At 42.9% G+C, this 20,924-nt stretch overlaps 1 protein-coding gene across 2 annotated transcripts in view; it reads right to left on the bottom strand.

Moving 5' to 3' along the window:
* Window positions 1–2,288: 2,288 nt before the first annotated feature.
* The window catches only part of LOC119161340 (follistatin-related protein 5), a 434,331-nt gene continuing 415,695 nt past the window's right edge, over window positions 2,289–20,924 (bottom strand). For both annotated transcript variants that reach the window (XM_037413760.2, XM_037413761.2), the window contains exons 12-15: window positions 19,696–19,881; window positions 14,042–14,222; window positions 5,534–5,740; window positions 2,289–3,122 (exon numbers count right to left, since the gene is read on the bottom strand). In XM_037413760.2, coding sequence (XP_037269657.2) covers window positions 2,758–3,122; window positions 5,534–5,740; window positions 14,042–14,222; window positions 19,696–19,881 — 939 coding nt within the window. In that variant the 3' untranslated portion in view covers window positions 2,289–2,757. The remainder of the gene's footprint in view (window positions 3,123–5,533; window positions 5,741–14,041; window positions 14,223–19,695; window positions 19,882–20,924) is intronic.

The following is a 20,924-nucleotide window of genomic DNA, read 5'->3' as shown; positions in this document are numbered from 1 at the left end:
ACTCCCCATATCACAAGGAGCATGAAAAATGCTACGTGCGTTCTAGCACAGTTCTTTATTAATGCCACATACATACACATCAATGCACTTTCGACAAGCACACCTTAAAATTAAATATAGCAAAACAAGTTGACCTACATAACGCGCCTTGGCGCAACGTATTTTCATTTCAACTTCAAATACGCATATTTACAAGTGTGACACTACATGGATGAGAAATACATTTAGGACTAGAATTTGTGACCAAGGTAAAAATAAAAACAGTAACTAAAATAGAAAAGCTTCTTTTAAATGTACACATATCATTCCAACTGGATTAAGTGGATGCGGGACAGTGCCAGATGAACATACGCATCTCCTGAAGCTTTCACAGTTTTACCTATATAGAACAGTCATAATCTTTCTTCGTAGAACGACAGAAAATTGTGCTTTCCTGTGGATATTCGTGCGTGCTAACTCGGCCGCCTTAGCTACAGTCATGCCGAGCCATCTTCGAAGGAGCAAGAAAGTTTTGACGACCATCACAACTACGAGACAGGCCAACACGATATTGTTATCATCTTAACACCGTCTAAACTTCGCATGCGGTCATACAGTGAAAGCCTAAATCTGTCGTTACATCTGGTCGAGATTGAGTCCTTTTAGCTGAGGCATTCCAGTCAAAAGGAAGTTGTGCACGGACATCCGCTGCTCATCCGACTGGCTTTATAAAGAAAGCCCGGGACGCGTCACTGAATGCCCCAACACGCCGCTTTCACACACTGTATAACACGCCCATATTCGTCCAGGTATACAGCCTTAGCGTACTCCGAAAATCAAGACTGACTAAGTCAAAACTTGACATGGCAGACAGAGCTCAGATGCTACAGAAGACACTGAGTACTGCACAACCTGAATCAAATACATGTCGCTATAGGTTATGTACAGCATGAACTTTTAACCATCGGTGGCGGTAATAGCAGCAGCCCAGTGGCCCTTCCGAATGGAAGAGGCCACATTAAGCATCCCCTGACTTAAGATAAAAACAAAAACAACTAATATTTTCAGTTGTTGGTAAAATAAAGCGAAAGAAACTACAGCATTTACATGGGTTTATGGCAGCAAGAAACATCTAGCCTTGATTTCGTTACAATGAAGAACATGTAAAAAATACTTTATGCGACATGCAACAGCAAAATTAATAGCTTTCCTAGGGTATGAAGCTCCCGCCACGGACCTTTTTAAATTATGTCAAGAGAACAGTGGCACAATAATCGAAGTTGATGGCAAAAGTGAACATTGATAAATATGCTTTTTGTTGCTGCTGCACATTTCCGTATTCTTTATTACAATTGCAGACGGTTGGTGCAGGACTCATCGAACACAGCCGCCCTTTTCCCCACTGCCGTTAGCATTCATAGAATAAAAAAATCGAAGTCAGAGAAAATTCTTTTTAAACAACACTGTTTATCAAACTGCAATCAGAATATGATAACAATATAGAGGCTGGCACCCGGATAAGAGGTAAAAGCTTCGCCTAAAGAATATCCAGTATAATCTAAACAAATACCTGAAATTTCCAATAACTTCACAACAGTTTCGCGTTTTTTTTTTGCCTTTGACGACGTAACCTAAGTGTTTTAGCCAAGTTTACCACACGTAAGGCTATCTAGGAATGTTGTGTTGTATCTTTCCACTATTCCTTACAGGCACCGGCCACGTGAGACATCAAAAGAGTTCTTCTCACTGCCAAACTCTTACACTAACACTATTCATGGCGCATCACACGTTCCGCTACACTTCAAAACGCATGCTTTTAAAAGCACATTCAAACAAAAAAACAGAGAGCCTACAATATGGCAGATTGCATTTGTCCGTGTACTATAGACCGCAAAGCAGATAACTGGACGGCGGCCATGAGCCTTGTTCTCCGATTTCAAACACTAAACAATAAAGCCTCACAAAAAATGTAGGCAGCACATGTTCCCGAACACAAACGCTTTTTTTTTCTTGCTTCTACATCACCCACACAACGACCATCGCTAAAACTTATTGCTCAGAAATAAACTATTCAAGGAGGAGGAAAGAAATAGGACTTAGAAAAACGGACGTTAAATGTCGATAACCAAAAGGTTAAATTCACAATATGCTTATTCCCTTAGGTGGCTCTGGATTAAGTGCGTCTAGCTGCATTTTCGCTCGAAAGCGCCTTTTTATCAATAAAAGCGGAACCCTTGAAGTAGTGAAGGCGTTACTGTGCCTGTCGATTTCGCATGCTCAGATCTGTTAGCCTTAGCAAGCTCGTTGTCTAGGCTTCATTTCTCCTATCAGACTTGTGAGCATTTTTGTGTAAAGGGAGACACTTCGCTTTTCGGCATATACGGTGGCTTCGCAATGACGCCACTGTGTGCTGCCACGAGTGTCTTGTTCTTACTAGTATTTCTATATATCAGATGTCACGAGATGGGCCTCTCTACCTCGCTGTGCTTTCTTGGATGAGAAGGCTAACACTGACGCAGTTTCGTGCAGTACTTTAAGAAGCGTATAGGAGGACGCTGTGCGTACCATGCTAAATGCACAGATTTACTTTTCAGTCTAAAACGCCCATTTTAGCTCGCCTTCGGTTAAAACGGTATGGCTGTCGGCCTCATATACACCTGAAACAGTAAAATAAAGGTGAACAAAAAATATCCAGAGAAGGAAGAGTGAGAGAGAGCCAAAGGCTGCCAATTGGTCGAGGGTAGAGGCGGGCGGGCAGCGGAGACAAGAGGGCCGAGTTTAGGGCGAGCGCACCCAAACCATCATTCGCGGATGAACGACGTTGCCGATCTCACAGTTGACGGTGCGCGTCTTGCCATTGAGCACGAAGACAGCCTCGCTGGCCGTGGTGACCATGTAGGTGCCGAAGACGCCCGCGCTGCTGATGGGCCGGTTGGCGTTGCCCCAGCGAGCGCCGCGCGGATCGATAGCGCGGCCCGTGCCCGTGATGACCTCGACCTTGCCGTCCTGCAGGTTCACCAAGAGGATGTCCTCCTTGGTGGACGAGCTGGCGTATAAATCGTAGCTGTGGCTTGTGCGCGACGTGAAGAAAGTAGCGTCGCTGATCTGCAGCGTTGTCTTCACGTCGAACAGGAACCGTAGACCTGCGAAGGAACATCCAGATATAAGAAAATACAAAAGGATGAGACTAACAACAGAAACCCATAAAATTCATTGTTTCAGAACCTGGTGCAGACTTTGCCATGACTATAACTAGCCTTCCGTCAATATATCTATTTAATTATTTTTATTTATTGGTACCTCAAGGGTCCCGAGAGACATTACATGAGTGGTGGGTATCATAAGTGAAAAGAAAACGATAAACCATATTACAATAAACATCCGTAAGACTAAAATACAAAATGCAGATACAAATGGCGGCAACAAATATCACTATGCATAAACCATTGACGGTTACCGTCTATGCACACGAATAGCACCAGACATTTCAAGCAAGACCTTGGCTATAATAAATGAATGGGGTACATGACGATGGATAGTTGTAGTAGCAGGAACTTGGGCAGCGTTACTTGTTTCACTGAGAACTTTTTGTAGAGAACAGAGCCGCCAACCCGCGAATCTGTAGCAATAGTTTAGAGGTAATGAGCATGCATAGACATTTTGCGCTCTCGTAACAGCTTGCAGTTGGTGGCGAATGCGCCATGGAACATGCGTCAGCTTAATTAAAGCCATATGTGCAGCTACTGAACAAATAAATATGTAACACAGCCTGAGGGATCAGCTTAATTTCCTGTGTCATTGGCTACCGATTTGGTGCGCCGTCTATAGGGTGGGTCGAGCTTGCGGAGAGTGCAATGTTGAATAGACGCTCCACTGGCGAGGCAGAGTAAGCAGGCACACCAAACTAAGGACGCCGGGAAAAGTGGCATAGATATATGTCTCCCTTGGTTGGTATATTGTATCCATGACGTCGTATGAATGGGGATATTCAATTACCATTAGTTGTTTTATGCTGCGTAGTTCCGCAGAGAACACGGCAACAACCACTGTTTTTGTAGATGTACTTGAGATTCGGATATATATATATAATCCGTGGTCTTACGCTGTTCGGTGATATCGCGGCTTCTTGTCCGTTGCTTGTTTTTTGATAAATGCACGCAGAGGACGACATCAATATTAGAGGTCACATAATATATCGGAGCCACTACTCCATTTGGCCGAAAGATACCTATCACGTTTTTGGCTAGCAGACAGCCATACTGCCAGAAACTCGGCCCAATGATGGATTAATGCAGTAACGGAATAACGAAAGAATGTGAGTAATATTAAAAACGGATAATTGCAAATGACAAATTGTAGTAGCAAGGTTGGTATCAATCGCTTAGTTGGCATCGTGCGGGTAAGACCGTCAATGTGCAATATGTGATGAAGAACAAAAGAAAGAGACCGAGAGAGGGAGGAAGGAGATACACGTACGCACACATAATCAAACCTCAATAATTCACAGTCTCGCAATGAGGACTCTGCTCGAACATGAATGATAGCCATGTTTTAGTACACTGTAAAATTTTTGCTTCGTGGGGCGAAAAGCAGTTAGGACACCGTCATGGTTCAAGTTCAGCCTGCAGCTCAATGTATTAGTCGTAGTGCGGCCTAAAGTATTCTTTAAATGTCCTTAATCTTTTAAAGGGTTTCAAAATGAAGGTTAAATCATTCCAGCCACAAAGTTTTTCTTTGCTAGTTTTAAAAAACCTGACAATCCACGTAATTTTTAACGGACGGCCTTCCTGAGAACATAGCATCCCAACTCAACCTTACACGGGATGTTTTATCTTGAATGTTTCATTTGCTCAGATAAAATATATAAACAGCACTTACTATTAATGCCGGCCTACAGCCAGCTTAATTCCTAAACATTGTAAGCATTCCTGAAGATTTTATGGTGGAAGCGTAGCACCGCACTAATTGTCACGACAATGCGAAGTGCGTAACAAGTTGGACGCTGAAAACTGCCAAACCATTAAAAGGGCTGAGCTGTAATTATTCATCATCAGCCACTGAAGTGACAAAGTATGCAAATTTTCACGTGACCTCAAGCTCCAATGATGACGACGATGATGGCGGTGGTAATGATGATGCTTATGATGATACAGTCATACCGGATGACTTTCTCCTTCCAGTCGTATTAGATTAATGCGTAAGGGACTCGATGAGTTTTTGGTTTCCTGTACCTTTCTGAATACCTACATTGACAGACCTCCGCAATTAAAGCAAAAGAGAAGCAAATAGTTCACACGTCACCTGACACACATGACACCTGGGACAAACACCGCTTCGCACGCTTCGTGCAACGCTGTTAAACCATGTGTACGCTAAACCATGAAAACATGACAGCAAAATGGCGCAGACTGCACCCAAAGACATACATAGTACCGGCCAATATTCCCATTTTGATGTTTCGTACGTAACCAAGGTATAGCTCATGTGGTTGCGCCTCCATATAGGCTTCGTATTCATGCGGGTTTTACTGCACGTTTGATAACCACGTGTTTACCTTGCTCGGTGACCTCCTGGGCGACTATGACGACGCTGTTGTTGGAACTCTGCAGCGTGATGACGTGCCGTGAGTCGGGCGAGACGCGCGGACGGCCGAACAGGTTGGTCTTGTGCGAAAGCACCGTATCGGTGAGGTAGTCAAGCAGGATCTGGCCCATTGGCCGCTGAGTGATGGGTTCCAGGCACTCCAAGATCACGAAGCCCCCTGCACCAGAATCAGGGCGTTGTGCGATCTATTATGCACAACAATGAAGCAACTGCGAAGAACAGTTGCCGTTCTTAGAGGGCCTTGTAGCACACTAGTTTGTACCGCAAACCCTTTATTCAGTTTTCATCATGCAGTAAATACCAGGTTCTAGAGAAGTAAAGGCAAAGCATAGAGAGAGATAAACTGACCGTCCGACGACTAGTATGGTTGCGCGTGCGGCCATAAAGCTTATATTGCCAGCATGGAGCTGAGAACTGTCCGTATACGTGGCGAATACATACGTCAAAGAACTGTTAAATATCTCACTTAAGGTGCCAAGAGGGAAAGAGATTTATATATAACACATAGTATGTGCACCAGCAGCCCATGAACCCAATCCACGCACAACTTCCGTCAATAAAGTAATGATATGATGCGAGTCGTGAAAAGAGGTAATGCATTACGCCGCTTTGGATACCTCGTGAATATATACGCTAGATGCTTGTGGTTGCAAACTAGAGATTTTTGTAAAATACATAAGCTCACATTTTAGGGTGATTCCACGACACGGGTCCAAAAGTTGATATTTTAGATTTCATTGAGTATTTTATATTTCGTTCACCTCTCACCAGGTAGCCCGAAAGTCAAGTTCGTTTTATGATTTACGGTATAACTTACGAGAAAAAAAATATCAAGCTTCACCAACACGGAGGCACCAATTTCGTCACCTGTCATTTTCGAAAATTGCAGATGCTATAAAAAGACAAATATTTTTGTTTCAAGGAAGATACTTTTTACCTGAAATGCTCGTCTAATGAAGAATGAATTCACACGGGTTCAAGTTTGTAGACCTTAAGAAAATAGCTTTTAAAAATGTCTAATTTTGCGACAGTTTAAAATAGGTTACGTATTCCCCATTTTTTTTCTCCGAAAGTGTTGCAAGCAGCGTTTTCGAACTTGACACGTTTTAAGGATATAGTGTGTTCATTAAGTATATAAATTATTGCTGCCGTAGGGCAAATGTAAATTTTATATAATGCCTCAAATTTCATATTTTGGCAAAAGTGCACTTCACTGAAACTTGAATAATAAAAAAAACCCATTTTCGATTTTTCTTAAAATCTCGTAAACAGACAACCGAAGGCCATCATACAGTAATATAGAAAAACATGTTGCGTTATTTTGTTTTTATAGAGACAATATTCGTGGTACAAATGAGAGCTTTTCGAGAATGCGCTGATAAGTTGAGAAATCTAGAAATCGGAACGTAAAAGCGGCAATAAGCTTCAAACGCGAGTAAACGTGGCCGCATTTGGTGAAGAAAGGCTGTTTTAGCAGATAGGAGTAAGTATTTTGAACACGGTATTCTACAGTATCTGAATTCACTCTTATACGTAGAGCACTGAGACTTCTAATATGTGGCGCCTCTCCATTACTGACACACAGATGGAGCTGCTGTGACGGCCATGTGTTTGCAACACGTTGGGTAAGAGAATTGAATGTTGAATGAGTTCATAAACGATTCATAACAATTTTTATCATTTGGGGCACGAAGACTGCCGCATTAGACTGAAGAACACGCTTTAGGGCAAGTTGTCATCCGTCGTCTGCTCTACAGATGAATTGCTGTGTGCCACATCTCGGAGACAATACTTTAGATCGTGGTTCAAAGTAGGGACAAAGATCACGCCTCCCGTAATTTCATCGACAAAAACATTGTCAAATTCATTTTAACGTACTGAACTTCAGTTTTGTATTCGCACTGTGGATACTTGTGCGCAAGTATCCACAGTGCGAATGCAAAACTGAAGTATAGTACGTTAAAATCACGGAGGAAGGAAAGGTAAGCTTGGAGAGGTCCTGACGTCACTCGTTGCGAAACCGCGATGAAGCCGGAAGTCGGCCATATTGACTAGGCAAATTCTCCTCTCTTGTTTACATACGAATGTGAAGCAGAAGGCACGGCTTCCTCTCTTTCTCAAAAAGCACGTGGCCTGCGCGCCGCGTGCGCCGGTGCTATCCGAAACCAACGGAACGGATTTCAACACGCTGTCTTGCCGCGATACGGTTGACGAAATCTCTGCGTATGGCTGTTGTACTCTTGCACTGCCAGCGTTAACGATAAACACGGCAAGTTGCACGTTAAGATTTTTTTTTAATTTGATGTGTTCTTTGTGAAAATAAAGATTATATTTTGGACATTGCCGCGCGACGAACCAGGCACCGAAATTTGCACAGCTTCTTTCAGATCGCTTTTTCCCCTTTTGCGCTTCTCTTCAGGTTTTATGAAATTTTCGGTCAGTCTGTAGGCTAGACACAAGGATAAAAAAAAAGAAAAAAATGTCTTCCCTGCAATAAACCCGGAGGTCCGTAATTACGCCAGTAAAGTCGGTGTCAGTGGAGCTTGTGTGCGTGGCAGCCCGTTGAGTTTGCGCGGGCCTCTTTGTTTTCGCCCCTCTTTTGTCCAACGCGCACTGGTTCCTACGGATATCCCAAAGGCCATGATTTCATTAGGACGAAAGCAGCGAAGACCACTCGAAAGTGCGTGGGAACACGTCTCCAGTGTGATTCACGCGCACTAGTAGCTACGGAGAACAGAGACCAGGATCGCGTTAGGGCGAAAGGTGGGAAAGTTAGCCGAAGGAATGCGTGAGAAAAGGTCTGCGGGAAGCTTCACACGTCGACACAGCCGCCAAGGACGGCAGGGAAAGCCAGCCAAATGCGAGGGAAGATGTCTCCGGGATAAGTGGCTAGTCACTAGAGGAAAATAAAGAGAAGGTGCTTGTTTCTGTCTTCCTTATCTGGAACACAGCTCAGCGCCAACCGGTAACTGTACAGGAACATGAAAAGCAAGATTAGATTACAGTCTTAATAAGGGCCTGTAGACCGCAAATGCATCGTCCGTTGTCATAAGAAGCAACACCGCATAACTGTCACTAACCTGCAAGGCATTCATTGAACGAATTCTTGAGCACAGTCGTTATCTTCTATGATGGCTTTTCAGCATAATTTTGACGGACGCTGCAAATTCGGAGTACGTGTGCGCGCGCTCGTTCCGTGGTTTCTAGTTCAAACACCTGGTTACAACCACCACCGGGGGAAAATTGCGTAGCTAACAATGCGGCACAAAGAATGGATGCTGTCGAACACCTGCAGTATGCCACGGTTAGGTGCGAGGCCCATGAAAACGCGCACACCGCCGCTGGACCGCCTGAACGGTGCCGCACCACACTACATCAACAATAACAAAACGCCGCCATTGTGCCTAGTGAATATGGCCACGCGTGACGTAATTTCCGCCACATTTTTTACGCCCTGCGCCGGCTGGGCATGTCCTCTCCTTACCTTTCCTTCCTCCGTGGTTAAAATGAGTTTCACAATGTTTTTGTCGATAACATTACGGGAGGCGTGATCTTTGTCCCTACTTTGAACCATATGATCTAAAGCATTGCCTTCGAGATGCGGCGCACAGCAATTCATTTGTAGAGCAGACGACGGATGACAACTTGCCCTAAAGCGTGTTTTTCAGTCTAATGGGGCAGTCTTCGTGCCCCAAATGATAAAAAATTTGTTATGAATTGTTTATGAACTCATTCAACATTCAATTTTCTTATCCAACGTGTTGCAAACACATGGCCATCACAGCAGCTCCATCTGTGTGTCAGTAATGGAGAGGCACCACATATTAGAAGTCTCAGTGCTCTACGTATAAGAGTGAATTCAGATACTGTAGAATACCGTGTTCAAAATACTTACTCCTATCTGCTAAAACAGCCTTTCTTCACCAAATGCGGTCACGTTTACCCGCGTTTTAAGCTTATTGCCGCTTTTCCGTTCCGATTTCTAGATTTCTCAACTTATCAGCGCATTCTCGAAAAGCTCTCATTTGTACCACGAATATTGTCGCTAAAAACAAAATAATGCAACATGTTTTTCTCTATTACTGTATGATGGCCTTCGGTTGTCTGTTTACGAGATTTTAAGAAAAATCGAAGAGGGTTTTTTTTGTTATTTAAATTTCGGTGGAGTACACTATTGCCAATATGAGAACTTTGAGGCGATATGTAAAAACCGGTGGTCTAGTGGCTAAGGTACTCGGCTGCTGACCCGCAGGTCGCGGGTTCGATTCCCGGCTGCGGCGGCTGCATTTCCGATGGAGGCGGAAATGTTGTAGGCCCGTGTACTCAGATTTGGGTGCACGTTAAAGAACCCCAGGTGGTCAAAATTTCCGGAGCCCTCCACTACGGCGTCTCTCATAATCAAATGGTGGTTTTGGGACGTTAAACCCCACAAATCAATCAATCAGCGATATGTAAAAATTTACATTTGCCCTACGGCAGCAATAATTTATGTACCTTATGAACACATGAAATCCTTAAAACATGTCAAGTTTTAATATACGTAACTTATTTTAAACTGTCGCAAAATTAGACATTTTTAAAAGCTATCTTCTTAAGGTCTACAAACTTAAACCGTATGAATTCATTCTTCATTAGACATGCATTTCAGATAAAAAATATCTTCCGTGAAACAAAAATATTTGTCTTTTTAGAGCATCTGCAATCTTCGAAAATGACAGGTGACGAAATTGGTTCCTCCGTGTTGGTGAAGATTGATATTTTTTTTTCTCGTAAGTTACGCCGTTAATCATAAAACGAAGTTGACTTTCGGGCTACACGGAATATAAAATACTCAATGAAATCTAAAATATCAACTTTTGGACCCGTGTCGATCTCTCGTGGAATCACCCTTTATTATTTACTCATGTACAACAGTTCCTGGCCAAACTTCGAGAAACCTAATTATGTTATGATTTTAAAAGACTCCTGAGTACTTTTTTTTTCAAATGGAAAAAATTAAGTCTTCAGATCAGTTTGGCATTTTTCTAAACAGCACTTTTTTCTTTCCCGTACACCTTTTCTCTTGAAACTCGAGATACACACTCGTGATTGGAGAGCGTGGTGAAGTTCAGTTAAGCGAACAAACGCCTATTGTTTTCTTATCTGAATAGAAAACAATGCGCGGCCAGCTTCTGTATGACGACGCAACAGAAAATATGCTCTGCTATGGGCTTAGTTTGATCAATAAAATTGCTTTTGATGGTGACTTGCCATAATCGTATTAAATGACTGAAGTCCCCCGCAAAGGAAACTACAGAATCCCCAAACTCGACGACTGCTTGCATAGGAAGTGGCTTCCTGCTGTGCTTTTCATAAATGACTGGGTTCTGCAGCGCCTTTGAATGCACAGTGAGCGTTGTTGGGTGGGTGGGTGCGTCAGCTCTTACGCCTGTTTCATGTTTTTTTTTTTTTTCAAAGTTAAATTTTTTACTTCTTCTCACTCGGAGTTTGGCGTTCGTCGTTCTACCACAGGCAAAGTTTTCACTTCCGCTTATGACAGGCGTATTTGTGCTTCTTTTTTTTCCCCCAGCTGGCTTGTAGATCTTTCCAGTCACTTGTCGCTTTCTTTAGTGCGTTTGTGGGTGCGGGTTATAGGTGTTTTCTCTGTAAATATAATTATTTTTGTTTTCATAAAATCCACTGGGGGTGCATTCATCAATGACTTTGTGTATAGCTGAGCTTTTAAATCAAACATACGTTGGGGAATTAAACAAGTAATATTATATATGCACTGGTAAACCTACTATGAACAGAATGGTGACTACCATGGAGAATATGTAAAAAAAGTAAATATGTGCTTTCGTATATAGCTGCTAATATATTTTCTGCACGAAAAATTACCAAAGTTGTTCCTTACCATCTGTTCGCATCTGAGTTGCTTTTTTAAAATATCATTGTAAACTATTTTCAATAACAAAAATTTATTAAGCTTCAGATTCCTTTGGACTTCGCAAAAGTGGCACGAATTTTTTAGAGCTTCTTTGGGGATGATGACTTGCACATTAGCGAGCTGCGTCTGGCAACTTTAACCACAGTGTGTATCTATGGATATTAAAACGGGAATTATATGCACTTTAAATGGAAATGTATTAAACCCAACCGCCAAAGTCATATTTAGACGACTGAGCTCATGTCTGCTTTGTGTGATACTGAAACTACATTAGGCCATGTACTCTGAACACACAATGTCGACTTACTCACACACATCTAAAGGGCAGCGAATATCATGTCACAAATATTGAGGAGCATCTTCGATTTACAGTGTTATTTACATTGTTTTAAAATGGGCGCATGCTCGCGTGCCTCGACTCAAGTGCTTCCAAACGTTTCTGGGTTTATTTGACACGGCGGCGTTCATTCGTCGCGGCATTGTACAGGCCTATACGGCTTCGCGTTCGACGATAGACGCGTCAGCAGTGTCTCTTGATGCGTGTCCGTCAAACAGCGTGGAGCCCTGTTGAATGAACAAACGCAGTCGTGTATGAACCGAAGAACGCTGGGAAGCGCTTGAGTAGCGGCGCTCGAGTTTGCGTCTATTGCACATTTGGTGTGTTTCGCATGTTTTTATTTTTCTTGAAAAAAAAAACAACCGAACCAATTTCAACACAAGTAAATTCCTAATTCTAGACCTCTTTAAGGCAGCCAACAACATTCAATTATTATTTTATCATTACGAGCAAGAATGAAAAGAGTGGCTTATCAAAGTTGATTACTCAGGGCTTAGTTACGAAAAAAAATGCACGTGGTATGTGCACGCGATCACAACTAATACCTAGTAGGGACAACTCTCCTAGAACACACAACTTTCTTTTTTTTGAACTTCGTGCCAGTTAGCTGGGACACCCGGTATATGTTGGTGGAAACTGAAAGTACAAGAAAATAAACACAAATAGACCGAAATATTCTTGTTTTGCCGCCTTCGTGAGAGAGTTGCTAGGGTGCTCGGCTACAGGCCCGAAGGTCACGGGTTCGACCCCGGCCGTGGCGGTCCCGTTTCAATAGAGGCGAAATATATGGTAGAGACCCGTATATTGTGCAATGTCAGGGCACGTTTAAGATCTCTAGATAGTTGAAATTTCTGCAGCTCTCCACTAGTGGCATCTCTCAATCTTATTATTATTATTATTATTATTATTATTATTATTATTATTATTATTATTATTATTATTATTATTATTATTACTATTATTTAGTAGTAGTAATATTATACTAAATATTGGTGTTCACTCCCTGGTATATACCCACAGTTGTACGCATCATGGCCACATTTAGAGAACTAATTTATAATTTCATATATTTTTCACTTCACATAGGCTTCAACACGTATATGCGCAATTTTTTTCTTTTCCCATTTACTCTTCGCCAAGTGGAAATCGGCGAATCAGGCACAACACGATTGATATTAGTAGTTTTCGCTTACCCTTCCATTCATGTTATGCCCCACCGCGGTGGTCTAGTGAGTAGAATACTCGGCTGCTGACCCGCCGGTCACGCGATCGAACCCCGGCTGCGGCGGCTGCATTTTCGTTGGAGGCGAAAATTGCCCGTGTGCTCAGATTTTGGTGCACGTTAAAGAACAGCAAGTGGTCTAAATTTATGGAGCATCCACTACGAGTGAACAAGGCTTCCATGTGGAAGCCGAAACGTCTTTTATTACTATTTTTGACACCCTCTTGGTCAGCGTCCTGTCTTTTGCTGTCTACAATGCCATTACTTTCCGACCAGACGCGATTTCGCCCAATTCTCGGCTCACTACAGCGTCTCTCATAATTATATGGTGTTTTGGGGACGTTAAACCTCACATATCGATCAATCAATCTATCCATCCATGTTCTGCCTTCCCGCTTATTTTATTAAGGAAAAAGGTCGAACTTGTTTTAACTTAAGTTTGCACCGGAAAATTGCCCATTCATTTTCTTTCTGAGACCAGGAATGTTGTATAGGACGTGGCGCGACTTTAAAGACCTCAAGCAGCAGCAATTGGAAACCTTCATAGCACGCAGAGCATAATAGAAACATTAATTGAGGATAGCAGAGCGAATTAAAAAACAATAATAGTTATAATAATAACAAAAAATCTCAACTAATAAGTACCAAAACTATGATATGACTGAGACTCGCCGTAGTGGAGGGCTTCGGAAATTTCGACAATCTGATGCTCTTTACCGTGCACTAACACTGCACAGTGCAAGGCCGTCTAGCACTGCACTTCCAACAAAATGCGACTGCCGCGATTGGGATCAAACTTGCGACCTTCGGGTCAGAAGCCGAGCAGCGCCTACCAATATTGTAGCTCAGGATCATCAACTGTGGCAAATATCGACGATACCACATTGTGGAAGCAAATTCAGTAGCCCAATTAGTCGCCATGCCCGCATCGGCGTCCTTTTCAACGCACATGGCCGCCACACGCACGTACCCAGGGAGGCAAAGTCGGCGCTTGCTGGGGCACAGTTGTAGGGCGTCAGATCGACCGTCTTGATGTACTTCATGGCCCGGAGGTCCATCTTGTACATGCCACGCTGATTAGTGTGTACCACATAGCCATACTTCCAAGGATAGCCGAGGTCCTGAGCCGGCGGGATGAACAGGCCACTTACCTGCGCAAACAACGAGAAAAATTGATGCAGTCAAAGCCAGTGCGTACAATTGTCCGCATATCATATAAGCATCTCATATATAAACGTCAGGGCTCTTTTACCTCAAAAGCATCACTGTGAAGTCATCGAACGTGTACACCGAATGTGGCGATTGAATGTGGCAATAGAATTGAAAACTTGGGCGAGCTTGTAGTAATCCTCAGCTGAAAGGCTACAGCGCTCAATTGACGAGGGCAGAGTAAGAAGGATCCAAACACCTTCAATATGATATTGTTGTGAGCCAGCACTCTCTCGCTATCCTCAGATTTCTTCTGTCTACGCATGTTTAGAACTGCAGGCTTGAATTTTATTAGTGGAGTAGCAAAACGGTGAGATGAGCTACTTAGCGATTTCTTGAATCAAGGTGAGGAAGAAACGGGTGTACTGTGCTGTTGTCTTTTTTCATTTTCATTATAGTTGTTGTGTATTTATGGCAGCCTTTTCAATTCTCAACGTTATAGAGGCTATTGTGCCACAACTACGGTCTTTTCTGCAACCTTTTCTGCGAAGCGGAAGTAAGGTCAACCACCCTTGAACACGGTGAACATTGATCGCCCCACCATCTCTGACGGACTGCGTTCCTGCGGGAAGACGAATTTAGACATCCTCCCAAAAGCTGTGGAGGTGCCCCCTGACCGAGAATTCAAAGGCCGTGCCGGCCGGTTGTTATCGTGATGGCCCAAGTCAATTCTGTCAAGTGGGTCGGCTTTATGCAGCGTAGTCTCTACATCCAATAAACTTAGTACCATGACTCCAATACTATTTCATCATCACTGTCCAGCTACTAAGCGGTAAATGTCAAAACCCTCGGCTACGTCGGTCCAGTATTCTTGCGTCTCACGCTACCTTTCGTTACATCTGCCACCTCAGGCTGCATGTAACAAACTTTAACCGCAACTTTAACTTCAAGAATACGTATATACTAGGCTGAAATGAGGTTTTGTTGAATATAGGAAAAGTCGTGGCAATTTATATTGTTGAAATCAAAGAATTAAAAGAATAGCGTCTGTTTCATTCTTTTGACATTTACTGCAACTAACATAGGCGCATGCATAATGACAGGGGCATAGGGGGTGCCCCTAACCATCTGAGGAGGCGCCAGGTCTACCCCATACCTTTATTTAGTTGCACCTTTCCCGGGATCACTTTAGGGGCAGGTTTATCAAAACTACGCAGGTTTTTTTACGATAATAGTAACCGGGAACCTTTATGTTGGATTTCTATAGAGCTGTTTACTTCTCTCATTTACCCTCGAAAATCCAGGTATTCAATGCAGGCCGTTATGAGGAGCTCGTGATCACTACAGTTTCGTGGTTTCATCCATTGCGAAACTTGCTTCGTACTCGACCAATGCGGTGTGCTTGCAAAGGGGGGGGGGGGCTACGTTTAAAGCGCCCCCCCCTCCACAATGAAACATCCTGCACACGCATATATCTACAAATTAAACTATAGAATGCCAATTCATTCTATCAACTTACGCTTCACTTCGAACTCAACCGTTTTTGTCAGCTGGTGTTAGCCTCACCAGGATGGTCGTGGTACAATACGCGATATATACGCACCGTATCCAGTGCGTGAACTCCCTAAACTGTGATTTGCGTGGACCGCTGGAAACAAAGAAGTATATATGTATTTACTCATATAGCGCCAAGTATGTCTGTGGAAGTATGCGATGTAAGAAGGTATAACATGGAGAGAATTGAACACGCTCTGAAAAACGGAGGAAGCGTCAAAGCAGTGAAGAGGAAACTTGGGATAGGCAAAAGTCGGATATATGCACTAAGGGACAAAGAAGGCAAAATAACTACCAATATGGATTGGATAGTCAAACTAGCGGAGGAGTTTTACAGAGATCTGTACAGTAGCCGAGACAACCACGACCTTAATACTATAAGAACTAGCAGTAACCCAGATGACACCCCACCAGTAATGATAGAAGAAGTCAGAAAAGCTTTGGAGAGCATACAAAGAGGCAAAGCTGCTGGTGAGGATCAGTTAACATCAGATCTGCTGAAAGATGGAGAACAGATTGTATTAGAAAAACTAGCCACCCTGTTTACGAGGTGTCTCCTGACGGGAAGGGTACCAGAATCTTGGAAGAACGCTAACATCATCTTAATACATAAGAAAGGAGATGACAAGGACTTGAAGAACTACAGGCCGATCAGCTTGCTCTCTGTAGTATACAAGCTATTTGTAAAGGTAATTGCTAACAGAGTAAAGAAAACATTAGAATTCAATCAACCAAAGGAACAAGCAGGATTTCGAACAGGCTACTCAACAATTGACCACATTCATACTATCAATCAGGTAATAGAAAAATGCTCAGAGTATAACGAACCACTATACATAGCCTTCATAGATTACGAGAAGGCGTTTGATTCAGTAGAAATATCAGCCGTCATGCAGACACTGGGGAATCAGGGCGTAGATGAAGTATATATAAACATTCTGGAAGAAATCTACAGGGGATCAACTGCTACAATAGTGCTTCATAAAGAAAGCAACAGAATACCAATCAAGAAGGGTGTAAGGCAGGGGGACACAATCTCCCCAATGCTATTTACCGCGTGCTTACAGGAGGTTTTCAGAAGCCTAGAATGGGAACAGTTAGGGATAAGAGTTAATGGAGAATACCTTAGTAACCTGCGCTTCGCCGATGACATTGCATTGCTGAGTAACTCAGGGGACGAATTGCAACTCATGATTACGGAGTTAGACAAGGATAGCAGAAAGGTGGGTCTTAAAATTAATCTGCAGAAAACGAAAGTAATGTACAACAACCTCGGAAAGGAGCAGCGCTTCGAGATAGGTAATAGTGCACTTGAAGTTGTAAAAGACTATGTCTACTTAGGGCAGGTAATAACCGCAGAGCCTAACCACGAGATTTAAGTAACTAGAAGAATAAGAATGGGGTAGAGTACATTCGGCAAGCACTCTCAAATTATGACAGGTAGATTGCCACTATCCCTCAAGAGGAAGGTATATAACAGCTGTATCTTGCCGGTACTTAGCTACGGAGCAGAAACATGGAGACTTACAAAGAGGGTTCAGCTTAAATTGAGGACGACGCAGCGAGCAATGGAAAGAAAAATGGTAGGTGTAACCTTAAGAGACAAGAAGAGAGCAGAGTGGATTAGGGGACAAACGGTGGTCAAGGATATCATAGTTGAAATAAAGAAGAGGAAATGGACATGGGCCGGGCATGTAGCGCGTAGACAGGATAACCGCTGGTCATTAAGGGTAACTAACTGGATTCCCAGAGAAGGGAAGCGGGTTAGGGGGAGACAGAAGGTTAGGTGGGCAGACGAGGTTAAGAAGTTTGCGGGTGTAAATTGGTAGCAGCAAGCACAGGACTGGGTTAACTGGCGGAACATGGGAGAGGCCTTTGTCCTGCAGTGGACGTAGTCAGGCTGATGACGATGATGATGATGATGATGATTATGTCTGTGAATGGCTAGTGCTGTTGCTTTTGTCATTTCTGCTTGACAACATATTATTTGCTGCACTCTTCGTATACTGTGCCCTCTGCCATCACACATAGCTTCTACTAAAGTTGCGTAACAATTTTTTTTAAAGAGTGATATTTTGGCAGTCAACCTGTAGCAATAGCACGTACCAATAACCTGTAGTAATAACCTGTAGCATTGACCTTCCATTGAACTTCCACGAAAACAAAGTAAAATGTATAAATTATCACACAAATCTTCATAAGCGACATCAAAATTGGTCAATATTATTAAAGCAGTTAAGTTTATCCGGGGCAATTCTGGGACACGAGAGCGGGCAGTATGCACAGTTAGCAGAATGGCGCTTCAGATAATCAAACATGTGAAATCACGTAGAAAAATTGGCAAAATAGCCCAATGTATTGCAGATACTGCGGAAAGTGCCTCAGCATACAGTCACAGCATCTTATATTAGTGGATACCCCGCCGCATTCGAATAAAAGGTACTGAAGAGGCAGACTGACTCACCAAGAAAGCCTTGAATGAATCATAGTGTAGCGCAGTGCAAGAAATAGACACCAAACGATTGAGAGAACGAGGACACACTGAATTAGGTAGGCTAGCAAGATTCATTGACAAAAGCAAGAAACTTAGCTTGGATTTATTCTTCCCAGTCAAGACTCACAAACTCAACTCGCCGCTTCGGGTCAATGTTTCGGAAAATAGGACTTGGCAGAAGGAAGCGGCCTTGTTTCTAGAAGATAAGCTAAACTTGCTGACTATCAATGACCCTTTTCTGGAGAAAGATTCTAATGACATTTTCACGTAACAACAATGGCCTAAGTTCCTGCTCTGTTGACATCAAAGATCTTTACTACTCTATATACCACATGACACGATGCTGCATTGACAACTTTGGTTCAGTTGCGTTCCAGAATGCGGTGGCCATAACGGTCTTGAGCTCGTTGGCTTTTACTTAAAGACAACTTTTGTATCACGGAATGAAGGCACTTTTATTGAAAAAAGAGGAGCGTGCATCGGTTCATGCATAGCGCCAGTTTTAAGTCCTTGTTTCTTCTTGCATAGTTAAGCTGTAAGTACTCGTAATCTTGAGCTGTGCAAATATGTTGATTCCTTAACTAGCCAGTCTCAGTGCTTGTTAACCTTGGAATGTTTACGCCGTTAGCAAGTAGAGTAAATTTGTAACATTTAGAAACTATACTCGACTGGAAACTTCTTGATTCTGCTGAGCAGGCCACTACACCTCACCTTCAATTACATGACCACAGAATTTCGAGAGAGGTAATGGGTTATTTTTACAACAAGGATTTGGTCGGAAATTACAGTTCAAGAATCGTGGAAGTTTTCTACCAAATTGTAATGACTGCACGAGTCTATAGGCAGCATTGCTTTGTATACACCAGATTAGAAGAAACAGATTAAATGACTTTTCATCACCACCATGTTTTGAAGTGGGCTCGAATAAATACCTGTGCTAAGATCTGCTTGACATTATGAACCTTGGAATGAATGCACACAGCTTTCCATTCGTAAATGTTATATGTCCGTTGCTGCCATGTTCAAAGTAACTTGACCGGCGTCCTCATGACTAAGGCAAGGAAATTGACAGCATCTGTTCGTAGCACAAGACCAAAAGGAAATCAGGTCGGATTTATCAGAAACAAAGCTTCTTAGTTGGCGAAAAATTCAACCTGGACCAGTGAACGGACGCGGAACCAACGCCTTTCTAGTGGAATTGTCAATTTCTTTTTTTTTATTCCTTCTGTCACCTTGCGCGGTTCCGCAGAACTGATTTGCAGTATCCCGATTGACTGCATGTATCTCTATATGAGCCGATTTATCGAAATCACGCCTTTCTAAATAAAAAACTTTGAATTGTACTAATATGAAGACATGGTGATGACTGTTTTCTGTGGTATTTGAGGCATCATAAGTATTATGAAGCACTTCATTCTGCTCATTACCAGGTCAAAGTGTCCATCGACTGGCTCTGGGTGTACGGTGTGGTGCTTCTTCTTCTGGCTGGCGTCACGGATGATCTGGATGGTCTTTGTGCCACGGTCCACGGGGCCTCGCCAGCACAGAACCCACACCTGGTCCAAATGCGGAACGTAGTGCAGGTCCACGGGGAACTTGTCCGTCACCACCACCTGTGAGGAATCGGCGAATGAAGGCCAAGCCACATTTCACAAACCTCTTAGCCACCCAAGCCTATTTTCGAAATGCTAAATGTACGGATAAAAATATTTTGCGCTGTTTACAGACATGTGGTTTGCAACATATGCATCAACATACACCAAAAAATTATTCGCGTGCCGATTACTTCGCCTTGAAAAGGACTGTATACGAATCACTCGAACAAGATTTTGTCCTAACTTGTAGAAAGAAACTATTCAAGGTTGTTTAGCTAGCAGGTTGGCATTTAACGTGTATTTGTTTGTCAGTGAGCTGTGCCGATAATGAGCACATACAAGTTGCCCTCTAAACCCCCATATCTTGATTCTCAAATGTTATTTAATGTAGTACCAAATGCTTTGAGTGAAGCTAATATATGGCAAAGGAAAATGAACACTTTGCAGTTGTCACGGGGGAGAGTGCAGCAGTCAAGCCGGTAAACACTGAACCAGGGCACTGCAGGATCGCCGGAGCTTGGCCGAAACTCAGGGTCTTTCCGAGCTTTGACGACAACCCTATTTGAATGAGCCAACAGTGCGAAAAATTCAAATTCACCCTTCAGCGCACTGCATTTCATTGGTTACATTTGAAGTTCGCATCGGGTCTAGGACTGTCGCCAAAGTTTGGCGGTGTTTTCAAACCAGAAGCATCTTCTTTCGTTTGTTTCTCGTTGCACTGAGTGTGAAAGTGTACACATGCAATGAATGCGTCAGAAGCTTTTTCTGATGTTATTTTTTAAAAAACAAACTATTGAAATTATTTGAAGCTTTTAATGGCTGCACTAAATCTGCTTTGTAATAATCAGTACGGTGGCCTCCGAGATTCGTTCTGACGCAGCGTTTTACAACATCGCGACTGCAGCTGAACCTGAGGCCACGTGTTAGTCACCATGGTATGCTTGTATATTCTAGCACGCTGCTCGGCTGGTACGCACCTTATTTGTCGTCTTCATTGTCTGCTAGCCCCCGATCCTGTGGGACAGGATAATCAGTTATTTGGCTCGGCGGTATAATTGGCT

The sequence above is a fragment of the Rhipicephalus microplus genome, chromosome X (assembly GCF_043290135.1).
Source record: "Rhipicephalus microplus isolate Deutch F79 chromosome X, USDA_Rmic, whole genome shotgun sequence".
NCBI lineage: Eukaryota > Metazoa > Arthropoda > Arachnida > Ixodida > Ixodidae > Rhipicephalus > Rhipicephalus microplus.
This window is presented reverse-complemented; position numbering and strand designations above follow the sequence as displayed.